Source organism: Sminthopsis crassicaudata, chromosome 4, assembly GCF_048593235.1.
Source record: "Sminthopsis crassicaudata isolate SCR6 chromosome 4, ASM4859323v1, whole genome shotgun sequence".
NCBI lineage: Eukaryota > Metazoa > Chordata > Mammalia > Dasyuromorphia > Dasyuridae > Sminthopsis > Sminthopsis crassicaudata.
Window position 1 is genome coordinate 200,087,031 of NC_133620.1, and position 19,479 is coordinate 200,106,509.

The 19,479-nt window shown below is 34.7% G+C and overlaps 1 protein-coding gene across 1 annotated transcript in view; it reads left to right on the plus strand.

The window, feature by feature from the left end:
- Nucleotides 1-8,861, plus strand: part of PREP (prolyl endopeptidase) — a 129,857-nt gene extending 120,996 nt beyond the window's left edge. The window contains exon 15 of the mRNA XM_074310192.1: nucleotides 8,091-8,861. Coding sequence (XP_074166293.1) covers nucleotides 8,091-8,385 — 295 coding nt within the window. The 3' untranslated portion in view covers nucleotides 8,386-8,861. The remainder of the gene's footprint in view (nucleotides 1-8,090) is intronic.
- The last annotated feature ends 10,618 nt before the right edge of the window (nucleotides 8,862-19,479 follow it).

A 19,479-nucleotide genomic window follows, 5' to 3' on the forward strand; every position in this document is an offset into this window, starting at 1 on the left:
TGCCAACTACTATAGTAAGAACTCATTATTTGGCAAAAACTTGTGGAAAAATTGGAAAGAGTTCTGTAATAAATTAGATTATGGGAAATAGGCTTTGGACAATAATCTCACAATGATATTTTATTATAACTCCAGATAGATATAGGACTGAGATATAAAAGGTAATATCATAAACAAATTATAAGAGAATCAAAGGAAATAACTTTTTGTAACCTTGGATAAAGGAAGAATATTTAATAAAATCTTCATAGCAAGTTTCTCTGTGACTCTGGATTCCCTGCTGCTAATACAAACTCTGCTCCCCCACCCCCAACTGCCCCTTCCCTAAGTCCTATTTTCTTCATTTTTTCTCCTCCCACAGTGTCCCATTCTATATTTAACCAACCCTTCCACTATGCTCTCTGAAATCCCTGCAACCTTTTTATTACTGGGTGTATTTCACTCATATCCCGGATTCACTGATCATGTTGGGGAAGTTGAAATGCTTTGTGTTCCCCTATTATCCCTTCTAGACTCTCCTCGTGTTACTGTTTAGAAACCTTTGTTCCTTTGAGAGTCACATTAAAAATTAGATTTACCAATCAATTCTGTTCCTGCTAACTATTATCAGTTGACCTTTCTCTCCCTCTTTCCTTTCCTTCCTTGATCTTCCACCTTCCCTCCTGTCCTGTATCACCAACTCCTTTTTGTACATCTCAGTGAACAACTCAAGTTCTGACTTCTATCTTTCCAATTCCTAGCCTCATAATCATCATTCATCTTGATGTTGCTTTAATTATCATAGTTTCTCAGTCTACTTTTCCACTTCACTTCAGCTATACGCAAAAGTGGCCATACTTTTCATCTTGCCACTACCCACAAATGTTCTACTTCTGTATTCATGAGCTCCAAAATTTTCTTGATCTGATCATAATCTTTATCATTCTCTCTTTTCTTATGTAACATAATTTCTAAGTGTTCTTTAATCTGTTCATTCTTTATTTGTTTCTCAGATCATCACCCTTGCACTGATGATAATTTTCTGCCTTAACAGTCTCAGTACCTTGTTGAATCAGTTTAATTCTGTGCTGTCCAATACATAAATCGATCGCTTGTTCCCTCTGTCCATCTTAACTTGACAGACCTCAATCTTGGATAACTCACTACATTTACTTTATTTCTTTCTGAAAAGAGACGGACAAAACTATAAAATTAGCTTGAATGGGGCCCACTACAAATTTATATTATGTATTTTTAACTAGACTTTAACTGCAAGCAAGGCGCACTTCAAAAATCCACTCAATGGTCCATTCATCTTATAGTATTTATTCCAGACTTTTACATTTCTTTCTTCAAGCCTCTCACAAAATCCTCTCATCTGCCCAGTGTAGGAACTTGCTTTATATAATTCACTGAAAATTTTGAAGCTATTTACTGAGAGTCCTCTTCTGTCTTCCTTTTCAGATCACTCATTTATCTTCTCTCAATATTTCCTTCATCCCGCTCTTCCATGAAGAGGTAGCCTTTTGCCTTGACAGGACAGGCTTTTAATCTTATATCACTTCCCGTCTTCTCCAGCAGATTATACCTGCCATCACCATCCCTACCCCCATTTCACTCTTTCTGTACCTACTGACTTTGCTGTATATAAACATACTTGTACCTCTTTATAACAAAAAAAAAACAAAACAAAAAAAAAAAGCCATCACTTGATCTAACCTTTCCTGATAGCTAACATTCTTTCTCTCTTCCCTACCTTGAAACCAACTTTCACTTCTTCTCACTTGCTTTCTTTGATTTATTATTTAGTATTTTCCCCCTAGTTAGATGTAAAACAATTTTTTAACATTTGTTTTTAAAACTTTGAGTTCTTGATTCTCTCCCTTACTTCTTCCCCATCCCCATTCCCCCATCATTGGGAAAGTGCATGCAAAATCATGCATAATATTTCCATAAAAGTATCTCACTTGCTTGCTGATGTATATATGTATATCTGTATATATAGAAACATATATAGTCAAATATGTATGTGAGTCTGATCTCATTATTCAAGGATAGCCGTGTAATGCAGTGCATTGAGTGCTGGTCATGGAGACAGAAAGATTCATCTTCCTGAGTTCAAAATTAGCCTCCGACTTTTAATAGCCATGTAACTCTAGCCAATTCAATTAACCCTGTTTGTCTCAGTTTCCTCATATGTAAAATGGGCTGAAGAAGGAAATGGCAACCAATCCTGTATATCTACCAAGCAAATCCCAAATAAGGTCACAAATAATTGGATATTTTTGAAACAACCAACAAAATTTAAACTCAAGCTGTCTTCCTGTCTTGTAACTGCCTTTTGTGCATTTCTGTTTGGAAATTTTTTTTTCATCATATAGGGTTTTTTAAAATTAATTTTATAATTATAACATTTTTTGACAGTACATATGCATACGTAATTTTTTACAGCATTATCCCTTGTACTCCCTTCTGTTCTGAATTTTCCCTTCCTTCCCTCCACCTCCTCCCCTAGATGGCAGGCATTCCCATACATATTAAATATGTTATAGTATATCCTAGGTACAATATATATGTGCGGAACCAAATTTTGTTGTTGTTGTTGCAAAGGAAGAATTGGATTTGGAAAGTAAAAGTTAACCTGGGGAGAAAAAAAATGCTAACAGTTTACATTCATTACCCAGAGAAGAAACACTGGGAAATGAGTGTAAAGTTAGCATTTTTTGTTTTTCTCCCTAGGTTCTGTCCATCATTGATCAATTAGAATTGGATTAGCTCTTCTCTATGTTGAAGATAACCACTTCCATCAGAATACATCCTCATAGAGTATTGTTGTTGAAGTGTATAATGATCTCCTAGTTTGCTCATTTCACTCAGCATCAGTTCATGTAAGTCTCTCCAAGCCTCTCTGTATTCATCCTACTGGTCATTTCTTACAGAACAATAATATTCCATAACATTCATATACCATAATTTACCCAACCATTCTCGAATTGATGGACATCCATTCATCTTCCAGTTTCTTGACACTACAAAGAGGGCTGCCACAAACATTTTGGCACATACAGGTCCCTTTCCCTTCTTTAGTATTTCCTTGGAATATAAGCCCAGTAGTAGCACTGCTGGATCAAAGGGTATGCAGTTTGATAACTTTTGGGGCATAATTCCAGATTGCTGTCCAGAATGGTTGGATTCTTTCACAACTCCACCAACAATGCATCAATGTCCCAGTTTTCCCACATCCCCTCTAACATTCATCATTATTTGTTCCTGTCAACTTAGCCAATCTGACAGGTGTGTAGTGGTCTGATTGGAAATTTCAATGATCTCTCACACTTGCCGTATCAGAAACAGAAATCCACATCTTTCCTCTTAAACCCTTCCAGTTTCTCAGCTTTCAAAGCTGTCAAAGGCAATCACTAGGGTCACAACTTCTTTCATTCTTTGTGACTCTGTGACCCCATTTATCCTACCTGCTGTTAAATTTATTTGTTTACATGTCTTTTCTTCACTAATACAGACACCATCCTTATACAAACCCTTATCACCTTTTTGGTAGACTATTATGATGGCCTTCTAAATTCATCTTCCTTTCTCATCTCTTCCTATCCAGTCTGACCTCCACTCAGCTGCCAAAGTGATCTTAAAGCATAAGTCTGACCGTGTTAGGTCCTACTTAAAAAACATCTGTTCACAGTGAAATATAGACTCCTTTTTTTGACATTTAAAGCTCTTTATAGCTTGTCTCTAACTTATACTTTTGTCCCCCACACTCTGTAGTCTAACTATGTTGACCTGCCCGATCTTCCAGACACAAAGTACTTAATCTCTCAGTTCCATACATTTGCACTGGCTATATTCCCTGTGACTAGAATATTGTCCCTCCTTACTTCCCACTCCCTATCTTTCCTGGCTTCTTTCAAGATAAAGCTGAAACTGCACAAAGACTTTCCTGCTCTCCTCATCACCAATTCCAGTTCCTTCTTTCTCTTCCATTTATTCTGTATGTCTTATCTCAACATATTTACTTGTGTATTGTTTTTCCTTAGGATATGAATGCAAGAAATCCAAACTATCAACAACTATATAAAATTTTTTGCAGGTTACTTATAATAAAAGAAATGCAAATTAAAACAATTCTGGGTGTATTTGAAGGGCTGTGGTTTAAAAAAAAAAAAACAAACAAACTACTAATGTACCAGTCAACTAAAAGAATGCCTATCATTTAAAGAATAACTTAAGTTATGGTATAGGTTAATGACATAGAATGTTGTTACTGGAAGAATAAAGGGAGTAGATTTAGAGAACCTGGGAAGATTTGTATGAACTAATGAAGAGTGAAGTGAACTAAACTCAGAACACTTGTTGGGTATAATCACTACAGCATTGTAAAGAAAAACATCCTTTAAAGACTAAAGAACTCTATTCAGTACTGGACAGTAGCCACCTAGGAGTCTAGGGGACTGATGATGAAGCATGCTACCTACTCTTTGATAGAGCTGCGAAATGAGACATACTTTTGGATTTGGTCATTGTCTGCATTCATTTTACTTGATTATGGTTATGTTATACAAAAAAAAAAAAAGATTCTGTGTTTGAGTAGTAATGCAAAAAAAGAAGGAAAAAATAGTCATGTATATATATATATTATATATTATTTTTTTTTTTTTACGTGCTCAAAAGAGAACAGGATAAAATTCAGAAAGAGATAAAAGAGGATAACTTTATGACTAAAGTGCATTAAATTTGTATGTGTGTGTATTTAAACAAGGTGTAATAGATATTTGTGATTTCATATAAAAGCCACCTTTTTTTTTTTTGTTCTATATATGTGGAATAGTGATGGTTTTAGTGTTTGTAAAGTTCAGAATAACTATGTTTAAAAATTGAAATAAAAAATGTCCTAAAGAAAAACGAATTTAGAACAAAGTTTAAAGAAAAAAAAAAAAGTAGATGCAGTTATGTACCTTTTCCACTGTTTTTTTTTTTTCATAATTTTCTCCCTCTAAAAATACTTATATTTAATATAGTCTTCAAAATCGGGGTACTCCACTGCCAGGCTGCTTCTCCTGAAGTGATATTTATCTCCAGTCTTAATTAGAATGCTTTTTTTTTTTCCTTAACATTTTGGAAACAGCTTACTTAAGGTCAGCTTTGGCAGCAAAAGACTATCTCTGTATTTTGTAGTTAAATACTAATAGCTTTTCTCTGATTCAGGCATAGGCAATCTATTTACCTTGATTGACTGTGAGAACTAATTATGGGAACAACCTTGCCATTCCCCTTTGCTTCTTGTGTGAATTGAAATTTAAATGCTGTTGTTCCCTTAGCAGTGGTTTGTGTCACAACTTTCAGATCCAGAATTCTTTAACTAAGGAGTTCCATACAATTGACTTTCAAAAGAGTTTACATTAAAACAAATATATATTTTTTTATTATAGCTTTTTATTTACCAGGTATATGCATGGGTAATTTTACAGCATTGACAATTGTCAAACCTTTTGTTACAATTTTTCCCTTCCTTCTCCCCACCCCCTCCCCCCTGATGGCAGGTTGACCAATACATGTTAAATATGTTAAAATATAAATTAAATACAATATATGGTTATTTTGCTGTACAAAGAGTCGGACTTTAAAATAGTGTACAGTTAGCCTATGAAGGAAATCAAAAATGCAGGTGACAAAAATGGGGTATTGGAAATTTTATGTAGTGGTTTATAGTCATCTCCCAGAGTTCTTTAGCTGGGTGTAGCTGGTTCAATTCATTGGTTCATCTCATTGTTGAAGAGGGCCACGTCCATCAGAATTGATCATCATATAGTATTGTTGTTGAAGTATACAATGATTTCCTGGTCCTACTCATTTCACTCAGCATCAGTTCATGTAAGTCTCTACAGGCCTTTCTGAAATCATCCTGTTGGTCATTTCTTACAGAGCAATAATATTCCATAACATTCATATACCACAATTTATCCAACCATTCTCCAATTGACGGGCATCCATTCAATTTCCAGTTTCTGGCCACTACAAAGAGGGCTGCCACAAACATTTTTGCATATACAGGTCTCTTTCCCTTCTTTAAAATCTCTTTGGGATATAAGCCCAGTAGTAACACTGCTGTGTCAAAGGGTATGCAAAGTTTGATAACTTTTTGAGCATAGTTCCAAATTGCTCTTCAGAATGACTGGATGTATTCACAATTCCATCAACAATGTATCAGTGTCCCTGTTTTCCCACATCCTATCCAACATTGCACATTATCTTTCCCTGTCATTCTAGCCAATCTGACAGGTGTGCAGTGGTATCTCAGAGTTGTCTTAATGTGCATTTCTCTGATTAATAAGGACTTGGAGGATCTTTTCATATGGCTAGAAATAAAAACAAAATATTTTTAAACCATATTTAATCAGAAGCCTTAAAATCTTAAGCATTTTGTTTAAATCCAGTAGTTATAAAGAAATTGGAACTGTCTGATTTTTACTAATGAAGGAAACTCTTCTACCAGTGAGGTGAGCACCTTTTCTTTAACTTAAGATTTTTAAACTGAAAACCTACAAAATCATTATTTAATTATCTAAACCATTTTTTATGTGTTTCTTAGAATCCCTAAGGGTATCTAGTACTTTCAACTATATGGTTTGAAATAAATGGTTAATGAAATATTAGGCAAAAAAATCAGTCAAACCAACTGATTAAAAAGTTGGTTTTATTTATCTAACTAAGGTAACAGACTAGGCTGATGAAATTCTGGATGAACTCTCTTATTTCTATTAAAAAATTATCAATGTACATTTTGAGCTAAACCTGGTGGCGTGGTCTGTAGGGAGCAGCATGTTGAAGAGATTTTTGGACTTAGTTTCTGCCATTTAATTGTATGGCTTTGGCTAAATCAGTTAATTCCTCTAAGCCTTAGTTTCCTCATCTTTGCTGTCTCCTGACAGTGCTTATAAGAATTAATGCAACAATACATAAAGCACTTTTTTAAAAACTATAAAGCATATGTAACAAATATCAGACATTGTTTAAAATTAAATAACAAAAGAAAAACATTTCATTAATAGTCAATATAATGAGATATATAATTGATAATAATTTATTGATAAGGTTTTTTTTTTTTTTTTTTTTTTTTTTTTTTTACTGTTCATGCGATGTTCTTGAATCTAAATTCTTTTATATTCAAAAGGACTTGTAAAATCAAGATATATGGCCATCTATCAGGTCAAGTCAATAGGCATTTATAAAGCACCTACACACTTGCCAGGTTCTGTGCAAAGTGTTCAGCATAATAGTCTCTGCTCTCAAACAGCTATGTGCAAAGATGACAAACAGGATAAATTGAATAAAATTTCAGAGAGAAGACACATTTAGGAGGACTAGGGAAGGCTTCTTACAGGAGGATGTGTATTTTATTCAAGAAACAGGAAGAAGCCTTTAACTTATAATATAAAAGTGTCACAGAAACAAGGAAGGCATGCTGGACTTCGTACACACTTTCTGATCCAGATTATACAGTATGTCCATCCTTTTATACAGGAGAAAATGGTGCTCCTTGTCCACTAAGTTACTGGCCCAAAAAAGTTATGATTGATCCCTTCCTTTTTATTATATTTTGAAAAATTGAGGAAAACAATTAAAAGAACATCAAAAGAAATCACACAGCAGGAAAAAAAAGTATTTTCAACTTCAGATTGAGTAACCCTTCCTCTCCCTTTCTCTCCCTCCTTCTCCCTCCTCCCTCTCTTTCTTTCTCTTCCTTTCCCTCGTCCTCTCCCTCTTCCTCTTAGTAGCTTACTTCCCTAGTAGCTTAGTAGCTACTTCCCTACTTAATCCTATTGGACATTAAAGATTCTCTCAAATGGTTCATTCAGTGGCTCATATTAACAGTAGTTTCAGTTAACAATAGTTTTCCATACACTATAAGGATTAATTAGGTTAAGGTCTCCTCAGTGCCAGAATCTGAACAGGTAAAGAGAATAAGTTGACAAAAATAACCCCACCATTTTTAATTAATCATTCTTAAAAATAAAATATGTCTTGCATGTCTTTGTTATTCTCAATACTGAACCACATACAATTATTTGTGTTTTTTTTTGTTTTTTTTTTTTTTTCAGATATTCTCCATTACATAACATTAAATTGCCTGAAGGGGAGGGTATCCAGTATCCATCTATGCTACTTCTTACTGCAGATCATGATGATCGCGTGGTACCCCTTCACTCCCTCAAGTTCATTGCAACCCTACAGTATATTGTGGGCCGCAGCAGAAAGCAGACCAACCCTCTACTCATTCACGTTGATACCAAGGCAGGCCATGGAGCAGGAAAACCCACTGCTAAAGTTATAGAAGAAGTCTCTGATATGTTTGCCTTTGTAGCACGGTGCTTAAATATTGATTGGATTGAATAAGTGGAATTCTCAGCTCCCATTGTATCCCCAAAATAAACCTCAAGGGCTTTTAACCACCATTTAGACAGAGAAACCAGTGGGCATAGTACTTGTATTTGAGAACACTGTTCCTACACCCAAAAACCACAGTTTGTTCTTCTAGTGACCCAAATTGCTGTGGGAATTTTACCTTTTTTAAAAAAGGCTTCTCCTTTTTATCATTCCCTGGGAGTGGCTTTTTTTTTTTTTGCCATATTCAGACATATGTTTAAAAAAAAAAAAAAAAGGCATGTTTGGACAAAGAGCTAAATTGCAGCAAATGCTGATGTGAACACTTAGATTTCCAGAGTTTTAAAATGGTAGTCAAGCTGCTTATAAAAACCTCTTAATGTTATTTGCTCCCAAAACCTTATCCAAGTCACCTATAAGTAAACATAAGAACTGTAATAACACAAAACCAAAATTTCTTTACAACCATAATAAATGTTATTTATGAATGGGAGGCTTTATTTCTGGTTCTTTACAAATTACTGGTGGGAGGGAACACAATTTCTAATCAGACTGGATTAAATCAGTTTTCTCTTAAAATATGAGCTTTGCCCAGCTTTGCAACAATATGATTTTCAAAATTTAAGTCATTTTATATTCTTTGGATTAACAGCTGTGTTTTGTTGTTTTTCAATATTTCACTCTTCCATTATCTGTACCTACCTCCTAACAAGCTCTTTTTTGTTTAATGCCTATTATAAAAATGAATGGAAACTGGAAAATGATGGCTGCTTCCTAAATGCAAAATTTAATTCCTTTCCTTAAGTTAAAAAGAAAAAAAAAGACTTGTGGAAATCCCAGGTCCTTCCACCTCTCATTGCTATCTGTGATCAGTGACTCTTTTATCATGGGACCCAAATATACATTCCTTAAACTTTCTAAGCAGATACTTCTTTTTAAAACTTCTTCCCTCTCAGGAGGCTATGTTTTAGATGTAACTTAGTTGTCTTACTATGTTTCCTTTTCTTTCCTCATCAGAACCGAAGAAGGTGTGCCCATATTTAAGTACCATACAATGACATAATAGACTTTTTTTCTACAAAATAAAATTAGTTATTCTAATTCTTTTCATTTATCCAGGTAGGTCTTAGTTTTTAACACTGCTAGTCATACAGTTCTAGTACACTTGGTGCACCTCAGATTGAATAGGTAGTGTTTTCCACTAATGAACATTGCCAAGCTTTGTAGAAGGGTAGTAACTTGGTTTATTTCTGCTTATTGCACTTGTAGGATCATGGTTTTTTTAAACCCTGACTATGCAGAACACTTCTGGCATGTAGTTAACTTGTGTTTCACTCTTGCTCTTATTAACCCAACATGTCTCTTGCCATCTTCTCAGAAACTGACATTGTTACCATAAGGCCATAGAAATAGCAATACTGCCCAACAACCAATTTGTGTCACTCCTAAACAGCATGCTAGGAAAAAGCCAATAAAATGTATTTGCACACTTGAGCCAGAAGGCCTTCTCTCTTTTGATCAACTGATTTGACTATGTACAGACATCTGAATTGTACCTCTGTTTCTCGAGAGCCTAAAGGCTAGTGGAGAAATGTGTAATTACATTAAAAACATCAATAAAATCAAAATTGATTTTTAAAAGTGAAAAGTATTTGGAAATTATTATGGAATCATTCTCTTTTTCTTTTAAATGGCATTTGGATTGTTCAGGGAATTCTAGCTGAGTGGTATCTTTAACTTACCCACACCCACCCCATTTTTATAAACTGTTGCATTTCAGAGTAGCTATACCTTTTAGGGGTAAGGGGCTTGAATTGATTTTAAAAGATGCCTTTCCCGATAGATTTATTTAGAGTACAAGTACTAAATTTTTTTTTAATTGTTTTTGACTCTTGAAATAAAATCAGTCAGCTTAAACTATGGTTGGAATCCAGAGCTTAGTCATTTCCAACTGGTTATTGCAGCCCAAGTCCGGCCCCCTTTTCCATTCCTGACAATTTATAACAATAATAATAATATACAACATTTATATAGTGCCTGCGATGTGCCAGGCACTATGCTAAGCACTTTACAAATATTTCATTTGGTCACAATAACCCTAGGAGGTAGGTGTTGTTATTATTTCTATTTTACAACAATGAGGCAAAGGGACGTTGTGACTTCTCCAGGATCACACAGTATCCAAGGTTGGATTTGAACACGGATTTTCCTGACCTTAAACCCAGCACCAAATAACTGCCTCTTCTGGGATTTGCTAATCTAAAAATTTATATTTCTTATAAACACCTATTGATTGGCTTGTCTACCTAAAATAAGGTAGGAAATAAAAGGCACTGAGACTCCTCCTCTGCCCCTCTCCAATAAATACCTGAGAAATTTATGCTTCATTTTTCTTCTCTGATGGAAGGCATGACTTCTACTATCCTATGAACCATGAATCCAACTCCCTAATTGGCTTAGTAATAATGTGCCAAGTCCTGGGAGCAGCCTTCTGCAGATGATTCTAGATATATTTCTCCACTATGGTCTGAAAGATACAAGGTCTAATGAGTTCATATCTTTCAGATTTCAGGCGCAATTATATTACAAATTTACCTCCATAAATGCCTTCTTAGGAATCCATAGTTTTTCAGCCCTAACAGAGGAGTTAATGACAAAGTTTAAGGAACCTGGACCCAGTTTTAAAATTTATCAACTCACCACTTTGCATGTCACTCAGAAGCCAGGCAGTAGCCAAGAAAAATAAAGAGTTTTGGATGTTTTTAAGAAGAATAAAAAGTATATGAATTAACATTTTAAATTATCAATATGCTTAATATTTCATTACTATTCATAACATGAAATAAAAATATATCATCAACTGTTGTTGTTACTAATTCTTATTAAGAAAACTAATACCACTGAGCATGTGTAGAGGGTGGGCCGTGAGGGTGGATAATAATGCCTCTTTTGTTGGCAGTTCCTTATTAATGGTTTATTTTAATGTATCTATCGGGTGGCTATAAACCACATTATAAAACATTTAGTCACGCTTGGTCCATGATTGAATAAACTGGTCAACGGGCTTTACAAGATTTACTTTCCCTAATTTTTCTTTATTTTTTTTTTAAGAAAGCATTTTATATCTCTTCCAATAATTTGAAGGACTCTAGACTTAATACAGAGTGTAATTTTCTCCAGGGAATTCCTCTGTAGACTTGATAGGAAGCGGGCAGTATAATTAAATGGAAGAAACCTTAGGTGCTAATTTCGGTTTACCACTGATTACTGTGACCCCCAGCAAGTAATATCCCCTCAGTTATCTTCAGTTTTGTTTTACTCCTGACCTAATTTAATCCATGAAGAGAATTCCCAGTGTAACACCATCAGCAGCATACAGGCCTAAAGATTTGCTTAGGACACTTAGAAGTAAAATAATTTATCCTTTATCACTTAGCCAGAATATCACAAGCTTGGTACATAAACCCAGATTCTTCCTGACTCCACATAAACCCCTTACAATCACTCTGTCATGACTTACTTTCTGAACCTCAGCATCTCTCTCAAAAGAAGCAGGTGAAACTACTGCTTCAGCTCTGAAATTCTGTTATGAAAACATTTGAAAAAGGAACAATTACTAAAGTATCCTTGTTTTTACCTGCACTAAATGTTGACATTATAAAGTCTTAAATATTAACTTTTATATATTTGAGTTTTTTGAGACTGCATCTCCCTAGGTTGCCCAGGCTAGAAGGACAGAGGGCACTCAGAGACCCAATATCATTAATTCCTTTTCCAACCAGTTTATTCATCCTTAGGCTGCCATGCCAGAATCTCCAACTTCTCACTTTTCAAGTTCAAGAGATCCTCCAGTCTTAACTCCACTGGTAACAGGGATTACACCATGCCTGACTATATGTTGATTTTCACACTTCACAAAGCATGTTAGAACAACCATATGAATTAGCCCTGTTATTTTCCCCATTTTACAAATGAAGAAACAATCTTGGATATATTAAATCATTTGCCCAGAATTACACAGCTAAGTGAGCGATTGAGCTTTCATAGCAATTACCTTTAAAGCATGTTATATAAGTGATGGGAATTACTCCAAGAAAATTGAAAATCAGTTTTAGTGAAATGAAGGAAGAGAGAAAAGTACAATACACATGTGAATGCATGGATGATGACAGCATTGACCCTTCCCATTACATCTCTTTCTTTTCTTTTCTCTTGTATTAGATTAACCAGAATAATTACTCTTTAGACACAAATTATTTTCTTATACCTGATGTAAATTCATTTTCCCCCTTCATCCTTTTCAGTCATTCCAACTACTTTTTCAATCTATAAGAATTACCATGTACAGTATCTGGAACACAGTAGGTGTTTAATAAGTGTTTACTGATTAAAATTGGTTGATTTTGTATTTATCACTCCATATAACTTGTCTATAGATGTCCCTGGAAAACTAAGCTTAATGCTATTGTGAAAAAAAAAATAAGGATAATTTCAGCTATGGTACCATTAATATACAAAGATATCTGATTGAAAAAAGAGCAATCATACACATTCACCCAGAATTAAACCACTCATTAATTTTTTTTTTTTTTGGTAAGTCTTACATTCTATTACCTGATGGAAAGTAACCAAGCAATTTTTTCTCCCCATTAAAAAGGATGACTACCAGGAAGTTGTGATTTTAATATAAGATGAGTTTTCTAGGCCAATATGAAAATTTCTTATGCGAAGGCATTTCCATCACTCAGTCTCTTGTAGTAAAGGGATGTTACTGTTGTCCCAATTTATCAAATTCAAGTTCTCTAGAAAATCATGTAAATTCAGTTTCCATTTCCTATGAAGGAAAAATTCTGGTGGCCTGGGCTTTTGTTCACAGTGAATGTAGTAAATGAGATAAGACCAGTAATTCATCCAGTGATGCTCCTATTTTTTATCAAGGGGTTGATGTATTTATTCTCATCAGATCCCAACTCTTTGGAATAGTGGCCTGTTTTTGGAGGGATTAACCTGCGTTTTTCATGTCTCTAAGCTTAAAATTGGGTCCAGTAACAACAGCCATCTTTGTTTATTAATGCTACCATTTGAATCATGTCATAGCTGAAGTTATCGTTCCTAAATTTTTTCTGGCTCAATAGCATTAAGCCTAGTTTCTTAGGGGCACTCATCTACAAGCAAATTATATGGAGTGATAAATACAAAATCAACCAATTTTAATCAGTAAACATTTATTAAACACCTACTGTGATCCAGACACTGTACTAGGAAGCTGCGGATACAAAACCAAAAATTAATGTTAGCTCGTTTCCTCATGAGGAAACATGGTGAGACATGGACATATATAAGTCTAGATAAGATATATACAAAATTAATGCTATTATATTTGAGGAAGGCACCAGCATCTGGGGAGTTCAGAAAAGTCCCCCTTTGTTAGTAATGGTATTTGAGCCCAGAGTTGAAGGAAACAGAGGTGAGCAAGTGCATTCATGCCTATGACAGGCAAGAAGATGAAAAATCACAGAATCATAAGAGTCTTGGCAATCAGCTAGCCACAGGACTATAAATGTAGAGTTGAAAAGGGCCCCTCAGAGGCCATGTACCAGAAATAGAAAGACAAAGTACCTTGCCCAATGTCCTACAGGTAATAAGAATGGGGATGGAGAGGAGTGGGGAGTAAGTAGAGTTGAACCAGGTCCAGTGACCTGGTTAGCATTCTTTCCACCATACCATAGAACTGGACCAAAAAACATGTTAAAGGGAATAATATCTAATAACTATGGGAAGGTAGACTAAAACCAGCTTGGAAAAGGCTTTAAGTGGCCAGCAATACACAAGTCAGCAATCATTTATTAGGGGAATGAAAGAGAAGAGAAAAGGAATAAGCATTTATATAGTGTCTACTACAAGCCAAGCACTTTATAAATATCTTATTTGATCCTCATAATAACCCTCTAAGGCAGCTACTATTATCCTCTTTTTGCAGTTGAATAAACTGAGTTAAACAAAAGTTGTGATTTTCCCAGAGTTACACAGCCACTAAGTATCTAAAGCAGGATTTGAACTCAGACCTTTCCTACTCCAGGCCCAGTTATCTCTCCACTGCATCCCCTAGAAGCCTCACCTACTATATGCCATGCACTATGATAAGAACTGGGGATACAAAGAAAGGCAAAAAGCACTTCCTGCTTTCAAGAAGCTCATAGTCTAATGAAGAAATCAACATGCAAACAACTATGTACAAATAAAATAATAGTTGCAAAATATTGATGATAATCTTGGAAGAGGGGTGCTTGAATTAAAGGGGATCAGAAAGACTTCCTGTAGAATATGGGAATTGGGTCTGTTTCCTGAAGGAAGCCAGAGAAGCTAGGAGATGGAAATAAAGAGAGAATTCCAGGTATGAGAGACAGATAGTGAAAATGCATGAAGTAGGGAGATAGAGTGTCATGTGCAAGAAACATGCACGAGTCCATTGTCAATGGACTGCAGAATAAGTAGAAGGGAGTAAGGTACAAAGGAAGATTGGAAAGAGAAGAAGGTGGCAGGTTAAACAATATTTTAAAAGCCAAAGAGGAAACTATATATTTGATCCTCGAGGTAATAGGGAGCCACTAGGGTTTAATGAGCAGGAAAGTAACAGCTATTTAAAGAATTAAGTGGAGAGATCTAAGCAAAGGAGGCCAATGAGGATTCTTTTCAATAGTCTGGGACAGGAGAAATGAGGGTCTGCATGAGGGCAAAGGCTATATGAAAAAAGAAAAGAACTCTAAATTTTAGTGGAACTAAACTAAAAAAAAAAAAAAAAAGCTGGAAATTGATTAGATATGTGGCACAAAGGAAAATGAGAGGTGGAAGAAGATATGAATGACTAGAAACTAGAAAGATAGAGACACTTTCAATAAAAATAGGGTGATGGGAGTTTGGTACCTGGAGGGGAGGAAGTAACAAGTTCTGAATTTGAGTGACCTAGAGGACAATCACTTAGAAATGCCCAACATGTAGTTGATAATAAAAAAGAAAACTAGAGTCTGGAGAGATTTAGTCAAATATCAAAATTTTACAGAAATGCTTCATTTTCCCCATTGTTCAAGGCCCAGATCAATGCCCACTTCATCAAATTCTCCCTTGCTGCTGGTCATGCTAATGTGTTCTTCAACTCTTAATATACCTTAAAATATTAGTAGTTAATGTTAACTAATTTCATAAATTAAAAAAATCTTAGTAGTTTACCTAATAAAAATTTTAAAATTCTTAAGAACAAAGATAGTACTTATTTATTTCCCCAAATACAAAGTATCTAGTAAGCCCTGAATGAATATTTTTTAATTGATTAGAACAATTCTGAACAAATTTGCTGAGGTATTTGTTTCCCCAAATTAGTGATAAAGGCAGAGTATATGGAACTAACAGACAGGAATAGGAAGCTAGAAAATCTAGGGTTGGGATAACGAAAATTCTGAAACCACTGAAATTTAGAAAGACCAAGAGATTTTGCTGAACTTAAATAGCAAAACCTCCATTAAAATTCTACTCCGATGCCTCGTTGTGAACTGGAAATGATCCCCACATTCTGGAAAGCTAAAACAGCCTTCTACAGAAAGAAAGCTCTGTCAGGTCCTATCCATATTTGTATCCCTGAAGTCTAGCACAGTGTTCTGTACAGAGTAGGTGCTTAGTAAATGCTTGGTAACCCAAATCACAGATTTAGCCACAGGAGAGACTTAAGTTGGCATCTAGTCTTACTTCCTTGTTTTAGAGAAAAGGGAAGTGAGTCTTAGAGGATGAGTAGATTGACTTGCCCAGAATCACATGTCAGAATTGGAAACCTAGTCTCCTGATTCCAAATTCCTTATCCTTCCCCTGTTTAATCCCTCTGCCTTCCTTAGCGGAGAGCCAAAAGCAAATGTCTTGAAAGTATACAAATGAATCTGACAAACTGATTTTGCATTCCAAATATTTAGAAAATGGTCTGTGTACTTTGCAAGTGTTGGGTATCTTAGGTGATCATTTGTCACTTCTTAGTGGGATTTGGGTAGTTTAAGATTTTAGTTTTTGGTGTCTTGAAGTTGTTTATGCACATATTTCTTGGGAAAATACAAAACTTGTGCTAGCTGAATCTAATCTTACAATTACTATTATCAAATGTCATCAATTTACATTGTAGTTGGACATTTCACAAATAAACTGTTTATAGTCTAGAAACATTAGCCTTCAACTAGGATAGTCTGTCTTGGATCTGGTTATCATTATCTGGGAAAGACAATTTTCAGAGCCACTGTGAGTTCTGTACTAGGAATCCAAAGAAGCTTAAGCTATTAACTACTTTGTTAAGTAGCCCTATCATGCCCTGTCCCCAAGTAGTCTGTAAGTCTATAAGTGCCCCTATAAATAGTCAGCCCTCTGACTGAAAAGTGATTATTACAGTAGAATGGAGTTGGGGGGAAGAGATGGAGAAAGAGTATCAGTCAACACCTTTCATGAAAACTTGTGAAACAGATAGGGAAATAAAGCTTGGAGAAAACACTTAAGAAAGTCAAATCATGATGCAGTTATGAAATTAGTATCTTTAGACAAACTAGATATTGAAACAGAAACTAATGAGAAGGTTTAACAGTGACAAGAGAGCAGTTTCCCTGTTCAGAGAAACATTTTCTAGTCTTGCTGTAGACAGTACAGGCCAAGACTATTTTGAGCAATATTCTATATGCAGGGCCCTTGCATCATTGGGTAGAAATGTCCCTCTCAGTTTCTGCACAGTGTATCTCCTGTCCAGCGGAATTCAAATTCACTGACATTGTGATCTCAAAATAACTTCCTTGAATCCACACACTACAAGTGCCATTCTACAGAACCCATAGTGCTTCAGTCATGTTAATAGACTCATAGATTTAGAACTTGAAATGAGCTCAGAGACCATCTGTAGCTAGGGTATATGTGTCAAGTAATTATCTTCACTTTGTAGTGGGGACAGGAAGTAAAGAACTATTAGTTTCTCTTTTGTGGAAGTATAAACTTGTATAATGTATATTGACTTGAGCAACTTTAAAGGGAATCATTAGTGAAACTAGAGATCATTTAAGGAAACATAGTGATATGATTTATGGTTTACTTAATGCTGTAACATTAACAATAACAACAAAATTATAAAAATAAGATAATTATATAGGCCAAAAAAGTATTTGACAAAATACACCATTAAAAAATTACAAAGCAAAGATATAAAAGGACTTTAAATGATCAAAAGCTTTTAGCTAAGATATGAGCTTGCTTTAGTTACAATGAGGAACATTCTAAATTTTCCCAGTGAGATTAAAAATAGAGCAAGTTTCCTCACTTTCTGCCTAGTTATGTGATATAGTGCTTGAAGTGCTAACTAGAGCAATAAAACAAGCAAAGGATATTAAAAGAATAATCACAAGCAAAGAGGAAACAAAGTTGTCTCTATTTTCATATAATATGGTAGTTTACTTAGAAAACCCCAGAGAATCAATATAAAAAATTCATCAAGGCAAGGAATAACTTGAATTATATAGCAGGCAATTATAACATATAAATAAATATGATAAAACTCCAAAGATTATCAGTTTTTTTGTATATTAATAACAAAACCCAGGAGACAAAGAAAACCCATTTAAAATAGCAAAATGTAATTAAATATCTGAGAACTAACTTACCAAGGACTTGCATAGTTGTTATATTTATAAACTATGCAAGTGAAAAAGGACAAATAAATGGAAGAAAGACTTAGGTATCCTCATATATGAGCCACAAAAATGAGTAAATATGATAAAATGAGTAATTAAAAAGTAAGCAAAAAAAGTAGATAGCATTTATGTAATACTTTAAGTTTTGTAAAGCATTTTACAAATATCATTTTCTTTGATCCTTACAGCAACCCTGGGCTCTTATTTTACAGATGAGGCAAACAGGGGTCAAATGACTTGCCCAATGTCACACAGTAAGAATTATGGATTTGATCTCAGATCTTCCACTTCTTGGTCTAACCTTCTTTCCATGCCTAGCTACCTCTAATGATGGGAAGGTGCTAAAGAGAACCCTGAATAATTGGGACCTATTTAATTCACTAAGTATTTATTAAGCATGATGCTAAGTTCTAGGGATACTAAAACAAAAGCAGGACAGTCTTAGCCTTCAAAAGCTTAACATTTTACTGGAAGGAATAACAGGTGACAAAGACAAATGCAAAACATAAACAAGGCAAATACAAAGTTAATAGAGTAGAGCACAAACAGCTGGTATGGAGCAGTCGTCAGATTCAAGACCTTTGTCTTTTGATGAGTGTGACATAGCTATAATAAGGATCATACCATATATGGTATCAAGGAAACATCAACACTGAAATTTTCTATAGATAACAAAGAACTAGCAGAGATAAGAACATATAAATGCAATAGTATACTCGCTATATGACTCCAAAGCCAGTACAAAAATTTGTTTTGGTTGCATACAAATAATACTTATTATATTCATTTATGAGAATTGCATGCTATTTACATGTAAAGGATTAACTTATTTATAAGTATTATTTTATTCTAACATTAATTTCTCTTTAGTTTTTTTCCATGCACAATGGTCCTTGTCTTATTTCTCTTAAAATTTAAATGTTAAAGTAACACTGATTCTCAAGTCAAAATTGTCTTTTCAAAATCACCCAGATTCTTATTTTTTTGTCTTTTTATCCATGAATCCTCAGTACTTAACATGGAGTACCTTCTATATAATCAGAATCTAATAAGTATTTGTTAAATTGAATTGAATCAAATGGTCTAGATGTCTCTCAGTACTTCTTTAATTCTTTTTGATTAGCTAGCCCTATTTATCTTCCAGAATCAATTTCATTACCAGATACTCCCTATTTTCAAGTCTTTTTTTGTTAATTTGCTTTTGGTCCGTCAATATATCCCTTTTCTGGCTACCCATGCTGTTCTGAGTCCATCAATTATTATTGAGGTTTCTTTCTGGGTTGTTTTTTTTTTTTTAATGTTCTTTCTTTTTCTCCCTTCTTCTCTTCCTTGCTACTCACCGTCCCCTCCCATCTCTTTCTTCTGTGTCTTTGTGTTCTTTCCCTTCTTTTCCTCCCCTCTCCAC